The 15,350-nt window shown below is 36.4% G+C and overlaps 1 protein-coding gene and 1 long non-coding RNA gene across 2 annotated transcripts in view; one reads left to right on the top strand and one right to left on the bottom strand.

Annotated features, from left to right (window-relative positions):
• The window catches only part of LOC145720187 (uncharacterized), a 155,367-nt gene that overhangs the window by 95,383 nt on the left and 44,634 nt on the right, over positions 1–15,350 (top strand). The gene's annotated exons all lie outside the window — the stretch shown is intronic.
• The window catches only part of TMPRSS11D (transmembrane serine protease 11D), a 49,468-nt gene continuing 38,582 nt past the window's right edge, over positions 4,465–15,350 (bottom strand). The window contains exons 7-10 of the mRNA XM_031023729.2: positions 12,475–12,652; positions 8,837–9,096; positions 7,585–7,727; positions 4,465–4,652 (exon numbers count right to left, since the gene is read on the bottom strand). Of these exons, the coding sequence (XP_030879589.1) occupies positions 4,491–4,652; positions 7,585–7,727; positions 8,837–9,096; positions 12,475–12,652 (743 nt within the window). The 3' untranslated portion in view covers positions 4,465–4,490. The remainder of the gene's footprint in view (positions 4,653–7,584; positions 7,728–8,836; positions 9,097–12,474; positions 12,653–15,350) is intronic.

Genomic DNA, 15,350 nt, shown 5'->3' with positions numbered 1-15,350 from the left:
GATTTTTTCTGATGTAACTAATTCCAATCTTCGGTCCATTTTCTTTTATCAGGCTTTTTGTTTTACTTATTGATTTGTAGTCATTCCTTATGCATTTTAGATATGAGCTATTTTTTCGTTGTATGTATTGCAAATATCTTCCCTCTGTCATTTTTTCTTTTTATTCTTTAGTAGTGTCTTTTGAATAACAAAATGTTCTTAATTTAATAAAATCAAACTTAACACATTTTCTTTAAGTTTGTTTTTGTTATGATACTAAAATAATTTTTTTCATCTTAAGACATCAGGATATTTCTTGAGGTCATCAAGATATTTCCTTATTTTCTAAAAACTACATTTCCCATTCTCTCTCCCAGTCATCGAAAATGGCTTTTGTCCCCTACTTCCCTGAAAGTGTAAATGCCATCAAATTGATATTTCCAGTTTCAATATCTTCTCCGAGCTACAGATATGTATTTATAGTTGTTTGTCTGACCTGAATGTTTGTACAACTCAAATGTAACAGATTCAGAAAGAAACTAATTTTTTAAAAGATTTTATTTATTTATTTATTTGAGAGAGAGAGTGTGTGTGTGAGCATGTGTGTGCAAGCGAAGGGGGGAGGGACAGAAGGGGAGGAACAGAGAGGGATAAACAGATTCCACACGCAGTGCAGAGCCCAACAGTGGGGCTCCACCTGGGGCTTGACCTGGGGCTCCATTTCACAACCCTGAGATCATGACTTAAGCCAAAATCAAGAGTCAGATGCTTAACCAACTGAGCTACCCAGGGTGCCCCAGAAAGAAACTTTTAATTCCCCATCCTCAAACTGGGTTCTCCTCCCAAATTTTCCTTTCAATTGTTCAGGCTCAAAATTTGAGTCATTCTTGACCACTCCCTTTTCCTCAGCCCCTAAGTCTAGTCTAAAGGTAATTTCTCTGTTTCTTTCTACAAATATTTCCTGAATTTCAAGTATTTTTCACCATCTTCACTATTAGCTCCTCAATCCAAGTAAATCCCATCATTTCCCTGGATTATTGCAAGAGTCTTCTGACTTGTCTCCCTTCTTCTACTTTTGTCCTATTCTAGAGGATTTATTTCATGTTTCATATTGATTAAACAAACAATGTCCCAATGCTTGGCAATTCCTCTTTCTCTCAAAGATCTTATGCTCCCTCAAAATTATTTCCTTATTGTGGGTAGACTCTTAGCCTGGAAGGGACCATGGAAATGATCTGTTGTTTTTAAGCCTGACCCGTGGCAGAAATCCTCCAAAACATTTCTGCAGGTGATCATCCAGCTTCTGCTTAAGTATTTCTCTTGATAAGGGACCTGTTCCTTCAAAGGACAACTGATTCTTATAGAAATTAATCACTAGAAATAAGTGGGGAAATGACCTGTTTTCCCCATAGGATATTAATCAAAGTGATTGATTAGAAATGAGAAGGACTGTGTTTTGGGATTTGGATTATATAGACTTATGAAAAATATAAAGAAAAAAACCTATTTTGGATCTGTTTGACCTATTTAATGTTTAGCAAACTGGAAAATAGGAATTGAATTGTGTAAATTAGAGCCTGTGACAGATTTAGATAAATAGAAGTTCTTTGTTCCATTCTCATATAACTGGAGAGTAATTATTATTCATGGCAAATCAATGCTCTGGAAGACTCACTTTTTTTTTTTTTTTAAGATTTTATTTATTTGACAAAGACAGCGAGAGAGGGAACACAAGCAGGGGGAGTGGGAGAGGGAGAAGCAGGCTTCCCGCCGAGTAGGGAGCCGGATCCCAGTGGGACTCGATCCCAGAACCCTGGGATCATGACCCGAGCGGAAGGCAGACGCCTAATGACTGAGCCACCCAGGCGTCCCTAGACTCACTTTTTTTGGTAAGATTTTATTTATTTATTTGACAGAGAGAGAGACACATCGAGAGAGGGAACACAAGCATGGGAGTGGGGGAGGGAGAAGCAGGCTTCCCGCTGAGCAGGGAGCCTGATGTGGGGCTCGGCATCAGGACCTGAGCGGAAGGCAGACGCTTAACAACTGAGCCACCCAGGGGCCCCTGGAAGACTCACTTTTGATATTAAAAAATATTTCCCCTGAATCTTCTAGGACCTTCACCCTTCTTTTGTTATCCTGTAATAAATATCCTACTCTTTATCATTGCATCCATCAAGTTATATTGTATGCTTATCAACACCATCATTCTCTGGGTGTCTTATGTGTAGGTACTATGTCTTATTTATCTTAATTTTATTAGTGTTTAGTAGAGAGTCTAGAATAACAAGGCTCAATAAATTTGTTAAATGAATGATCTACACTCTGCAATTAAGGCTTCCAAGTAGTGCAATAAACAGCCACTTGTTTGCTTTAAACTTTCTTGGATAATTCTCTTTTCAGTTGTTCTGCTCACTATTTTAAACCCAGGAGGATTCAGTTTGAACATCAAATATTCACTTTGTTAGCCTTGTTTTTTTTACTGGTTAGTCTGTGTTTTCTATATGCTGAACAAGATTTCCCCTGGTATTAATAATTTTTTCTGGCACTGAATTAGGGTGCTAGAAAGTTTTTGTCAGAGTTTCCAGAATGATTTTTTTTAAGAACTGAAAGGATTTATGAATCACCGCTCTTCCCACAAATGTACAAAATTATTTTCACTGAGTTATTTAGCTCTCGGGAAATGGAACGCATCAGTACATTAAAAATAAGAAAATAAAAAAGAAGCTCTTAAATAGGTGTTCTGGTATTCAAATATCTCTTCATAAAAATAAACATATTTGTTAAAAATATTTTATTTTCAATAAATTGAATTTGTTCTATTTTCTGCTAAATAAATACTTTATATAGCTTTCAACATATAGGAATAAACAAAAATATGATTATGTGAGGGCATGTACACACACACACACCCCTATACACTAAACACACCCCCCTTGAGGCTTACTCTAAATTACCAGTTTAATGTTGTCCTCACAAGGTAAAGCCAGGGAGTGTCAAGCTGGATGCTTGCCTCAGTTACAGATCTTGATTATAAGGCAGCAGAAAGTACCAAGCCTTTAGAATCTACTTAGCAATTCTCTTGTTGGAGAACCAATTAAATAAATTGGATCATCCTTCATAATCATAACTTCCCTAAATACTTAGGTAGGGAAATAGTTTTAATAAAGTTTGTTTGAAATAAAGTGTGCCAACAATTTGTACATTTCATCAAGTTGGTTAAATTTTCAACTTCTTTTCCTTAAAAGTAAATGACTTCACTGTAGGTCTCTTCACAATTTACAGGAGGAAATACAAGAAGTTTGCATCACAACGCATGTTCTTGTTCTGATACCCAGGTGTTGTGTTAGCTTTTAAAAGAGAGAAGCCCTGACACATAGATGGTCATGCATAACCAAGCTTCAGTTAATGCTAGGATCCCATAAAAATTCAGTTACATTCATGATTCAGATGACATAAATTGCTGTGCCATTGAATTTTAATGGATTTTATTTATGTTCTTTGGTAATGTGTATGTAGGGAAGAGAAAGGGAGAAAGAAAGAGGAAGAGAGGGAAAAGTTTCTTTTCTAAGGTAATTCTATTAAAATTAAACTATTTAACCTTTCTCTTTGCAAAACAACTCTTCACATATGATGAAATTCATTACTTGGATTTAGCTATTGAGGATCCTTAAATTCTCAAAAATAACTGCCACTGGGTGATCTTTAGTTCTTAAGATTACTCCTATATAGTTGTTCAAAAGCACTGTGCAGTTGTAAGATAGCTGAGAAGGTTGTGTTGGTGTATTTCATCAGTTTATAGAGGAAATAAATTCTCTCTTTCATATAGATGAAGGATATTTTTAATAAAAGTCATCATAAAATTATAATTCATTGGGTCTCAGTTGAGGAGTGACAGCTTTGATCTTAAATGCCTGAAATTCATTAGTTCCTATGCGAGTGTGTTTTTATAGGATAATTAAGATTGCTGTAGGATTGTACAGTGACTTCACATATTTAATTCTAGGACTAATACCACCTATAGAATATTGCATAACCAGAAATTTCAAATAAATACTATTTTTCTTGCCTCATGCTATTCTTTCTGTCTTGAATGTTATTCTGCCACTTCTTCTTTTGTGAGTTTCTATACTTTGCCCAGTTTCAGTGAGACTTTTCAGAGAAGACTCCTCTGACACTGCAGACTTGTCCAGATTCCTCTGAAGTCTACTCTCAGGGTAACTGGTTTTCTCATTACTAGCTCTTATCACAACTGTAATAAGATTGTTACCTCTGTAACTAGCTTACATGTTTCCCCTGACCCACAGCCACAATACTATGCAATATTCATATAGCTTTCTTGAGAAAACATAGAATCTGTAGTAATAAAGAACAGGTAGTGTTTATGAAACCATATTTATGTAACAGGAAATTAGGGCACTTTTAGTCTCTCTTGCACCTGAAAAGGAAAGGTTTGGAATTTTAGACATACACCTGCATACAGACTTTGCCACAGAGATGCATTTATTGTGCTAGACACCAGTATTTTTAGTTATCCAGTCACGGTAGGCTGTCACTCGAGTGTACACTCCTGGCTTATCTGGCAGACCACATTGATCTCCCCAGCTTACTATGCCCACGAGGAACCAAAGCCGCCGTGAGTCCTGTTGAACTAGTGGGCCACCAGAGTCACCCTGAAGGAAACACAATGATTAAGTATGAGATAACCCTCAAGTATTAAGGAGTTTGTTTCTATGTCAGAAGTCACATCCAGTACCAGTAAATAAATTTAGTCTGATATTTCCTGGTGAAATATTATACCAAGTTGAAATACTATACCAATTTTCAAGTGAAAATTACCGAAATCCTTCAAGAACACTTGTTCCTTCAGCAGTTATGAGAAGATGAGAAGCATGTTTCCCGGACTGTCCTCAGTTGCCTGGCTGACTGCTTCCCATCCCAGACTTTACCTCCTCCAGGAAGCCTTCTTGGCCTGTGTCTCCCGCCCCCCCTCCCCCCCCCTTCTGGTTTTGGGCTGGATTAGTTTTTCACTGCCTGTGTTCCCACGTCCTGTGTGTATCTCTTTCACCACTTCTGTATTATTTTATACAAGCACATTGTGTGTCTGTTTGAACTTAATCCCTTGTACCGGTTCCCCTGGTGGCAGCCATACATTGCTGCCAAACTCACGGCACATAGGATCTTTGTTCAGTGTCTGTTTTCTTGGCTGTTCTATAAGGACCTTTATTCGGGACACTTGTATCCTAAGCTTCTAGTGCACAGGAGAAGCTAAGGAAATATTTGTTGGATGAATGAGTCTTCAGAAGTCTCATTTATCTTCCTATTCGTAGTCCTGTAAGGTGTCTGATGCATAATGTATCATCAAAAAGTATTCTTTGGTGAATAATCAAAAAAACTATATGGCAATGAATAAAACACTCCTTATGAAATACTTACCAATTATAATCTACCAACTAACAAATATTTGTACATGCAGTGATCTAGGTGGGGAGGCAAATTTAGTCCGTTTTACATGCTGCATGATAGGTTAAGTCTATGGGTTCTGGAGTTAGATAGCCTGGGTCAGAAGCCTCCACTTATCAGCCATATGACTTTCAGGAAGCTGTTTAATGCTAGCTCTCTCTGCCTCGGTTTCCTCATCTGTGAATAACGTTTCTATGTATTTAAATGAGTTTTACACACACAACACTTTCAGTACAGCCTGGCATATGGTCTGTACTAATAAAAGTCAGTTATTACCAAGGGTGCTTTTAGAATAGTTTGCTATTCATTTGACTACTCCTAGTAGCTAGCTCTTCATACCTACTAAATTACCAGTCTAGATGGGGAGAAGGGTCAGCGTGTGAATCACCAACTTGCATGGCAAGCACTGCATGGAGCTGATTGGCACCTGCCTCCTTTGGGTTGTGTGTTTGTGCTCCAGTTAACCAGTTCTCAGCGCTTTTTCATCATTGTGTTTTTGTTACAATTTTTTCTTTCTAGGGAGAAATTTCTCTGCATAATGTCTTACCAAGAGTGGGCAAACAGATGTTAAACTAAGAGGGATGTGTAGTTTTGCCTGTATCTGGGCAGCTTCGCTGTCTGATTGTGCAGACATTTGTAGACTATAGCTTTGACGAGAGCAAGGAACACATTGCTGTGCTAGCGCAATATCTGGTGCACAGAAAGTAATTCATACATTTTCTTTGAATGAATGAATGAACTGAAACAAGTATGATCTCACAAGCTCTTTTGTAAAGTGCTATTACTTTATGCAGCACAAACTGTATGTATTGTAGCATTTCAGTTGAAAATTCCTGGGTCTGGAGTAGAACACACAGGGGAAGTCTCATGACGAGTTAAGGCTTGATCTGGGCTTGAGGGGAAGAGCAGAATTTGTGTATGCAGAAGGTGAGGAGCATCTTGAGTAAAGCATGAATAAGTGTTCTCTACTACAAAGACATCTCCACTTAAAGGGTAAAGGCCAATGGGTAGTTAATGGTATTTTGGAAGTTGATAAGCAGTTCCTCTCCATTTACACACACCTTGCATTCAATAAAAATGTTTAATTTTGGGAAAATGCCCATAGATTGGGATCTTGGAAAAAACTGTGGAAGAGCTACTTCTTATCTGCTTTTTCAAGAATGTGAGCACTAAATATAAGAGTCACTAATGTTTGAGGAAAGAATAAACCTGATTTTTCTGCATACAATTTGCTCCAGAAAACAGCAGCAGATTCCTCAAGAAAAGACTAATTTTTCTTAAATTTCCAGAAATGTAATTTCTGATAGTATTTGTTGTTATTATATGGGGTTTCAGACATAGGATTAAAATCTACTAAAGGACATAACCACATTAATTGTTTAGATAATTTAATTAAAATGTTAGTATTAAAACCCTATTCTAATTAAGATTTCATAGTTATTTGCATTTTTATGTTTGGCTGAAAATGACAGGCTAAATAGTTTCCCCCCCTCATTTGTGCTGTTTTACAGCTATGGAAACTGTTGTGACTCAAGTAACTAAGCTTTTGGTGTACATTTTCCATCTTTAAGGTGCTGATATTCAGGTGTTATTTATATTTTAAAATCAATTATTGTCTATGACTCTTAGATGAGTGATTAATTTGTTTAAACCTTTATAGTGATTGAAAGTTTGAGAGTGAAATTATATATTTTTTTCAGAGATTGAAGTTATTAATCAGTGGTCATGGTCTAGGTTAACAACAGTAAAAATAGCTGAGATGGCTGATATTTCTTTGTTGTTAAGCACATGCCTGACATAGTTAATCTTCATCTACTCTTTAATGTTACCTAAAAAGTTCTGTACTTACTATTATCCCCATTTTATAGATAAAAGAATTGGTTACAAAGGTTAAGGAATTGAAAAATGCAGTTCTGTATTGTTCTTGAGCTTGGATGGTTAAACACTCTGGAATTTGGTTTCTCAAAATTAGCGTTAGATCACCTTCATAAAACAGTTTTAACTCGAAAATCTAGACAACAAATTTTTAGAGGATCAGGGCTGTGTATTATAATTATGTTACTCTGTGACTATCACAGTGTCACAGGCTAGTAAGTACTTATAAACTTGGATAATGATGTGATAACATTGTCATGAACTTACCCGGCATGCATCCACTCCACCTTGAGGTAGACCAGCACATAGCATTCCAGGCAATACAGCTCCATTATAACTAGTTGGTGCATTACATACATCATTACTTATTATTCTGACCCGTGCTTGCTGTAGATCTGAAACTGTGTTACCTGTGAAGTATAAAAGCAGAAATAAAATGGATAAATTAATAACTCTATGGAAAACATGGGAAGGAATAAATGTATCCCAAACACTATTTCTTATAGTCTATTGAAGATGTAAACAGGAGTTTCTTCTCAGAAAAGATTCCTATAGTAGAGTAGAATAACCCCTTTACACAGATCAATTTTATTTCTTTTTGCTTTAGCTTTGTGATGCAGTGCCCCTAAGACCTTGAGAACAAAACAAATCTGCTATCGATTAGTAGCATTTAAGTTATTTACTGACTGACTTTGAATTGGAAAAATAACATATTGAGTTAACCTTTAATCTAGCAATGAAAGAGAAACCAGTCTGGTTTCACGCTAAAGAACTAATTTATTTTACAATGATGTTCCTTCAAAGTGGCACTGCCATTTTTGTGATTGGTACAAATTTTATCTATTTTACCAAATTACTTTGGGTCATGAAAACACAATGACAATTAAGCTTTCATATTATTCCTTGGAGACACAATCTACAACATGACCTGAAGCATGTGGAAATTGTTAATGCTATCCTTCCACACCCTGGCTGATATTCTTATTTTCACCATGGCCCTATTTGTTCTTTCACATTGCCCTCATTTTTATGCCTATTTTATTCATTCAATAAACAAGAGTGAGCAATGCTTATGTACATGTAGAGTTTCTTGCTCTAGAGGTAGGATTCATTTCATCTCAGGATACCTTAATGGTTGTTAATAACTTAGAGGGTGTTAAAACCCTTAGAGAATACTTATCCAAATCTTCTTTTCATTTTTTTAAAAATTTTCTTTATTGGGGAGACATTTGAGACCTATAGAGTCTCTGGATCACTGAAGAACTCATGTTTCTTTATCACTTTCTCTTACATGTCCCTATTACTATGTTTGAGAATTCCCCATAGTTTGTAGGGACATTGCTTTGCTTTGCTGAGGAAACTCAGTAATAACTAGAGGTTGGGTTCATCAGATTATAAGATGTTTCTTTCCATAGAATATGTCCTTCAGATGTTCCCTAATTAAAAAAAAATTACATAACAGCAAGTACCAGGAGACTTTTTGTTGTTATTGCTGTTTTATTTTTCCTGAGACACTTACCACCAAATTCTCGAGATCCCCATCCTGTTACGTAAGCAGAAGAACCAGGTGGAATATTCTGGGTAGCCTCTGGGAGACACACCCTATGGATATTTTTGGTAAAGTTTATGCCTCCATCAAGTTGTATAGCTGCAATATCATTTTCATGAGTTGCAGGGTTATAATTGTTATGGATTAAAATAGTCCGTACTCTTCTTCTCTGTTTAGGAAATGTTATTGAAACACCAAAGTTGGCAGTCCATTGACGAGGATTAGATTGGCTAAAAAAATAGGAAAACATACTTTGAATAGGAAATTTGTGAGCGTTTCGAATATTTGACTTTTGTGTTTATCATCCTTGTCACCAGCTAGCAACTATTTGACCAATTTCTCTTTGGTATATATTTCTGGATTACATAGCTAGTAAATGAATCATCATTTATCTAAAGGATCTGTGAATTGGGGGTTGATTAACTCAATGTTGCTACTATGGTTGAATAAAAATAAAATGTAACTACATAATAATGTAAGGTTTTGTGGAGTTTAGATAGAGCTGATACAGAAATAAAAATTATATATCCAGGAAATAATTTTATAAGGTACAATAGCTTATATAAGTGAATGCTAGGCGCGCCTGGGTGGCTCCATCATTAGGTGTCTGACTTCCGCTCGGGTCATGATCCCAGGGTCCTGGGATTCAGCCCCGCATTGGGCTTCCTGCTCCGCGGGAAGCCTGCTTCTCCCTCTCCCACTCCCCCTGCTTGTGTTCCCTCTCTTGCTGTGTCTCTCTCTGTCAAATAAATAAATAAAATCTTAAAAAAAAAAAGAGTGAATGCTTGTTAAAAATTCTAAAGAAAAAAAGTAGTTTGCAAGCAAATTACAGAAATTTTTCATATTGAACTTCTTTTGCTCAGGGTCTTTACAGAGAAGATTCTGAAAATATTCTTCATCTCTTTCTTCCCTCCTTTTTTTTTTTTTTATCCAGAAAGTGAATAAGAGCATGATTTTGGAAAAAGTTTCATTTAGATTTAAATCTTAGCCATGCCATACATTAACAGTGTTATTTAGGGCAACTTATTTCCTATCTCTAATTCTTATTTTATTTTTGCATAAAATGTGATTGATGATATGCTCTCACACGGTTTGTAAGTATTGAGACATGTGTGTCAAACACAGTGTTTGGTGCACAAAGTAAGCTCTCAATGAAGGTAACTATTATCTTCATTAGTTAGAGTTGAACAAGTCATTACTAAGTGTCTACTTTGTATAAGAAACAGTGGGAGTGTCAGGAATAAAAATATAAATAAGTATGCTACAGCAATCAGACCAAAAAAAAAAAAAAAAATGAAAGGCATCTGAATCAGCAAGGAAGAAGTACAACTTTCACTAATGCAGATGACATGATACTCTATCTAGAAAACCTGAAAGACTCCACCAAAAGAACTGCTAGAACTGATAAACAAATTCAGTAAAGTTGCAGGATACAAAATCAACATACAGAAATCTGTTGTATTTCTATACACCAGTAATGAAGCAGCAGAAAGAGAAATTAGGGAATCCCATTTACAATTACACCAAGAACAGGAAGATACCTAGGAATAAACCCAACCAAAGAAGGGAAAGACCTGTACACTGAAAACTATAAAACACTGATGAAAGAAATTGAAGATGACACAAAGAAATGGAAAGACATTCTGTGCTCATGGACTGGAAGAGCAAATATTGTTAAAATGTCTATATACCCAAAGCAATCTACGCATTTAACACAATCCCTATCAAAAGATCAACAGCATTTTTCACAGAACTACAACAAACAATCCTAAAATTTGTATGGAACCACAAAAGACCCCCAATAGCCAAAGCAATCTTGAAAAAGAAAAGTTGGAGTCATCTCAGTTCTGGACTTCAAGTTATATTACAAAGCTGTAGTAATCAAAACAGCATGGTACTGGCACAAAAATAGACACAGAGATCAATAGAACAGAACAGAAAACCCAGAAATGAACCCACAATTATATGGTTAATTAATCTTTGACAAAGCAGGAAAGAAGATGTTCCAAGCATTTAAAATCATGAATTCCTTTGGTAATCATTGGTGATATTTGTAACTGTGGCTTTCATTATAGTGATATCCTTTACTTAGCTTTTGGTGGTTGGGTCTGTGTAGGGCTTAGAATCCAGTACAGTTTATATTACATCCTTGATTATGCTAAGTGCCTCCTAATGCAAGTATTTGCATTCCTGGTTTCCACATTCAGAGGTGATTAAAATCAATTAGTGCCATTGTTCTTTGGCCTTTCAGGTAGCAATAAAGATTGAACCTTGAGCTCCAGCCAGATTGCATTATTCTCTTTCCCTGGATTCTGCCTACTTTTTCAGGTTTAAGAGCATTTGCTCAATCTGCTTCTTCTCCCTAAAATGTTAATATCCCTTCCTCCATTTCTTCCCTTTGAAATTCTGAAAAATCTTCACTATTTCTAAGAAGTCCTTTGCAGATTTGAGGGTACTGCTGCATAATAACACCTGTTAGAAAACTATTAAGAGTGAGTAAAGTTTTACAGGACTAGTGCTCTTAAACCTGAAAAAGTAGGTAGAGTTCAGGGGAAGAGAATAATTCAATCTGGCTGGAGCTCAAGGTTCATGCTTTGAGAAATAAGTCTTGATCGATTGGATAGGAGGGTTTTGGGTATGTGGTAAGTTGGATTTTAGACTGTGGATATTCAGTGAGTCTGAGAAGAGAATAGTTATGGTCAGAGGCACATTTGATTTAGATCGTCTTTACTTTTCTGAGTGAACATTTTGAGTTTAGTTCCCAGCAACTATAGGGGTCTAGCATGCTCCAATAATAAAGTGTGTCTGTACCTAACAGGTTTTAGTCATCTAAGTCTAAAGTCCTATTCTGAGTAAGTTTATGCATCCTACTCTCCACTGGCAGATTATTACCCTTATGTTAGCAATAGCCTTTAGTCACATCAATGAAGAATTTTCTGTAAGTTTTTTAAATTCATTTTATTTATGCTACTCACCATTATTGATCATTATTTTTGTGCATGTCTATCTCTAACATTAGAATGTAGGCTCCTTTAAAGTACAGGCAGTGTTTAATTAGCCTCTATGATAACACTGTGCTCATAGTAGATATTCAATAATTGTTTTGGAAAGAATTAGTTAATGGCATATGACAGTCTTGGATCAGCCATCAGCCTGCTGATCAGCTTACATAATATTATATGAAAATTTCCTGTAGCGATTCATTTTGCTAACATTTAACATATGTTTACATTAATGTATTTGATCCTGTCAAAAACACTAAGACATAGATAATAGTATGTCCCTAATTTGGGAAAAAAAAAAAGAGTCTTATAAAAGTTCAATAAATTTCCCAAGCTTTCATAGCTAGGATTTAAATTAAACATTCTGACATATAAATCATTGTGATAGCATACTATTACCTGAAACAGAAAAATAGGATTAAATTAGCAAGCTGAAGGAGAAAAAAAATATTTTTGCTATCATGAATAAGAAGAAAAGACTCATTATTTTTTTGCATTCAATTATTTTTAGCAAAATCCAATTATGTTCAGTCCTTGGGGTATGGGTGGAGTTCTTCTGTATATGTCTCTTCTAGTTGTTCCCAGGTAGGTAAGCTGTGACCTCACCTTCTGAAGCAGTGAGCTGCTGTCAGGATCCACATGCTACTGATCAGAATGCCTCCACAGTGGTGAACATTACCCGTCTGTAGACTGACTTGCCATGGCCAGTCCCCTTCTTCAGCCTTAGTGCCTCCAAGGATCCTCTCCTCAGACAAAGTTATTAGGTCTGGATGGGCCCCACAGCCTAATGAGACAAGGGCATTAATGAGCTGGGAAGATCATGATTCATTTACATTTGGGAGATGCTGCCAGAGTCTCTCTATCTTTTACAACTTTTCTGTCTTTTATGTATTCTTCCCCAGAACATGCTAGCCTTTCCAAAAGCATGATCAGTGTGTTATTTTTTAGAGTACTTATGTGACTACTGTTGACTAGAGACTGCATTTTAGAGAATATTTCTGAACTTAATTACATGGAGTCTTCAAATTCTGGAGTGCCTTCAGAGTTCTCTGGAGTTTCTCATGAATAGAAGTTAAGATAGGTCAGTGCTGGTTGTAACAGCCTGGGCCACAAGTTCACTAGGAAATTTCCATCCTCTCTCTAGCTTTGCTATTCAAAAGTGTGGTCTGTGGACCTGCAGTATGGAAGTTTATTAGAGATGTTGCCACTCTGTGAAAATAACCTAAGGGTCTATCAATGGATGAATGGGTCAAGAGAATGTTTATATATATATTTACACACACGTATGTGCATGCATGCACACACACACACACACAGGGATATTATTCAGCCTTAAAAAAGAAGGAAATCCTGTTGTTTGCAACAACATGGATAAACTGGAAGGTATTGTTCTAAGTAAAATAAGCCGGACAAATACTGCATGGTACCACTTATATGTTGTGGAATCTTAAAAAAAAAAAAAAAAAAGTCAAATTCCTAGGAAGAAAGAGTAGAAAGTAGTTGCCAAGGCCTGGAGGGTGGGGGAAATGGGGAGAATTTGGTGAAAGTGTAAAAGATTTCAGCTATAAGGTGAATAAGGTCTGAGGATCTAGTGTGTAACAGGGTGACTACAGTTGATAACACTGTATTGTATAATTGAAATTTGCAGGAATATAGAACTTAAATGTTCTTACAAAAAAGGGGGGGCTAAATATGTGAGGTGATGAATATGTTACCTAGATGGAATATTTTCATAATGTATATGTATAACAAATCAAGATATGTACTTTAAATATCTTGCAATTTTGTCAATTATACGTCAAAGCTGAAAAAAAAATTAACTCAAAGACCCACACCAGGGAACAAATCAGAAGCTGCATTCTCCTCCTCCCCGACTTTATTGTGGAATAATTGACAAATATAATTCTGTATATTTAAAATGTATAGTGCAATGAGTTGATGTACATATACATTGTTGATTACCAAGATCAAGACAACTAACACCTCCATCACCTCACATAGTTAACTCTTTCCTGTGTGTGTGTGGCGAGAATACTTAAGATCTACTCTCAGCAACTTTCAAGCATACGATACTGTATTATTAATCTTAGTCACCCTATGTTAAATCCTCAGAACTTATTAGAAGCTACATTCTAATAGGTGATTCATGTGTACATTGAAGTTGGAGGAAAACTGTTCTTATCAAGAAATCTCCATAGTGGTAATCCAGCTCATCATGGAAGTTCCAGACCTCCATAACCAACTCTATATTACCAAATGTGCCCTTGGAAAAGAGTTATTTCAGGTCCACAGGATATTCTTTTTTTTTTTTTTTTAAGATTTTTTTTTTATTTATTTGACAGAGAGAGAGACAGCAAGAGAGGGAACACAAGCAGGGGGTAGTGGGAGAGGGAGAAGCAGGCTTTCCCCTGAGCAGGGAGCCCAATGTGGGGCTCGATCCCAGGATGCCGGGATCAGGACCTGAGCCGAAGGCAGACACTTAATGACTGAGCCACTCAGGCGCCCCTCCACAGGATATTCCTGAGGGTTTCTAAGTACCTAAATGAGATTTAAACATCTTAAGAAAGAAAGCCCATGAACATTCCAATGGCTTAATCTGAAATGATCATTCAAGTCCTCTCAATTCCCATTCCCATGTTTATTTGCTTTTTTTCAGTCTATTACTAAGAAATTAGAAGTAAATTACCAACAACAATTTCTATTGCTCTAAAGTCATGACATTGCTTCAATAGGACATCCATCCAAAGACATTTTTTCCTAACAGACTTTCCAGATAGAGGAGGGCTAGACTTCCGTTAAGAATATACACAGAACGTAAGTTCCTTTATTGCATCCTTCAACCAAATTCCTTAGTAAATCACTTAAGCACATTTTCATTAAAAAGAAGCATGAATTAAATATATAATGAAGTTGAGAAATACCCATTAAGGTAGCATTAACTTGTAACATCACTTAAGTATTTGAGATAGGCCAGCTGTTGAGGTACACTGAACTAATTTCTAACTACATTTCATCACCAGAGAAGGAAACAGCAGTTTTCTAGGGATTATATTTCTGCTGTACTAGCCTGAGAGTATACAGAATGACACTGGGAAGTCGTGTCTTTTCCTTCAGATTAGAGACATAAAACTGACAACACTTTTATAATTTTTTTAAATTATACTTTTTGATTAACTTAAATCCACAGCAAAGCAGGCTATTCTGGTGGTCAGGAGGAGCCACATAAAAGGTGTCACTAAACATAATTTACAAGTTTACAGAAGTGCCACCATAGACTCGGGGTAGGAAAAGCTTCCCGAAGCTGCCAAGAAAATTTTCCTGAGGTCAAACACGACACCGAATGCCACTGCTGCCACCTCCTTCTTCTAAACATCCCTCCATGGGCCAGTGGAATCAGCAACGTCTTCTCTCAACAGCGACCCACACGAGTGGACTAAGAATTAAGATAACACCTCAATAGAAACTACCTTGGCTATTTACCC

This window comes from Leptonychotes weddellii, chromosome 2 (genome assembly GCF_054177405.1).
Source record: "Leptonychotes weddellii isolate Sample4059 chromosome 2, ASM5417740v2, whole genome shotgun sequence".
Lineage (NCBI taxonomy): Eukaryota > Metazoa > Chordata > Mammalia > Carnivora > Phocidae > Leptonychotes > Leptonychotes weddellii.
The sequence above is the reverse complement of the archived record's forward strand: the minus strand, read 5'-3'. Positions and strand labels throughout refer to the sequence as shown.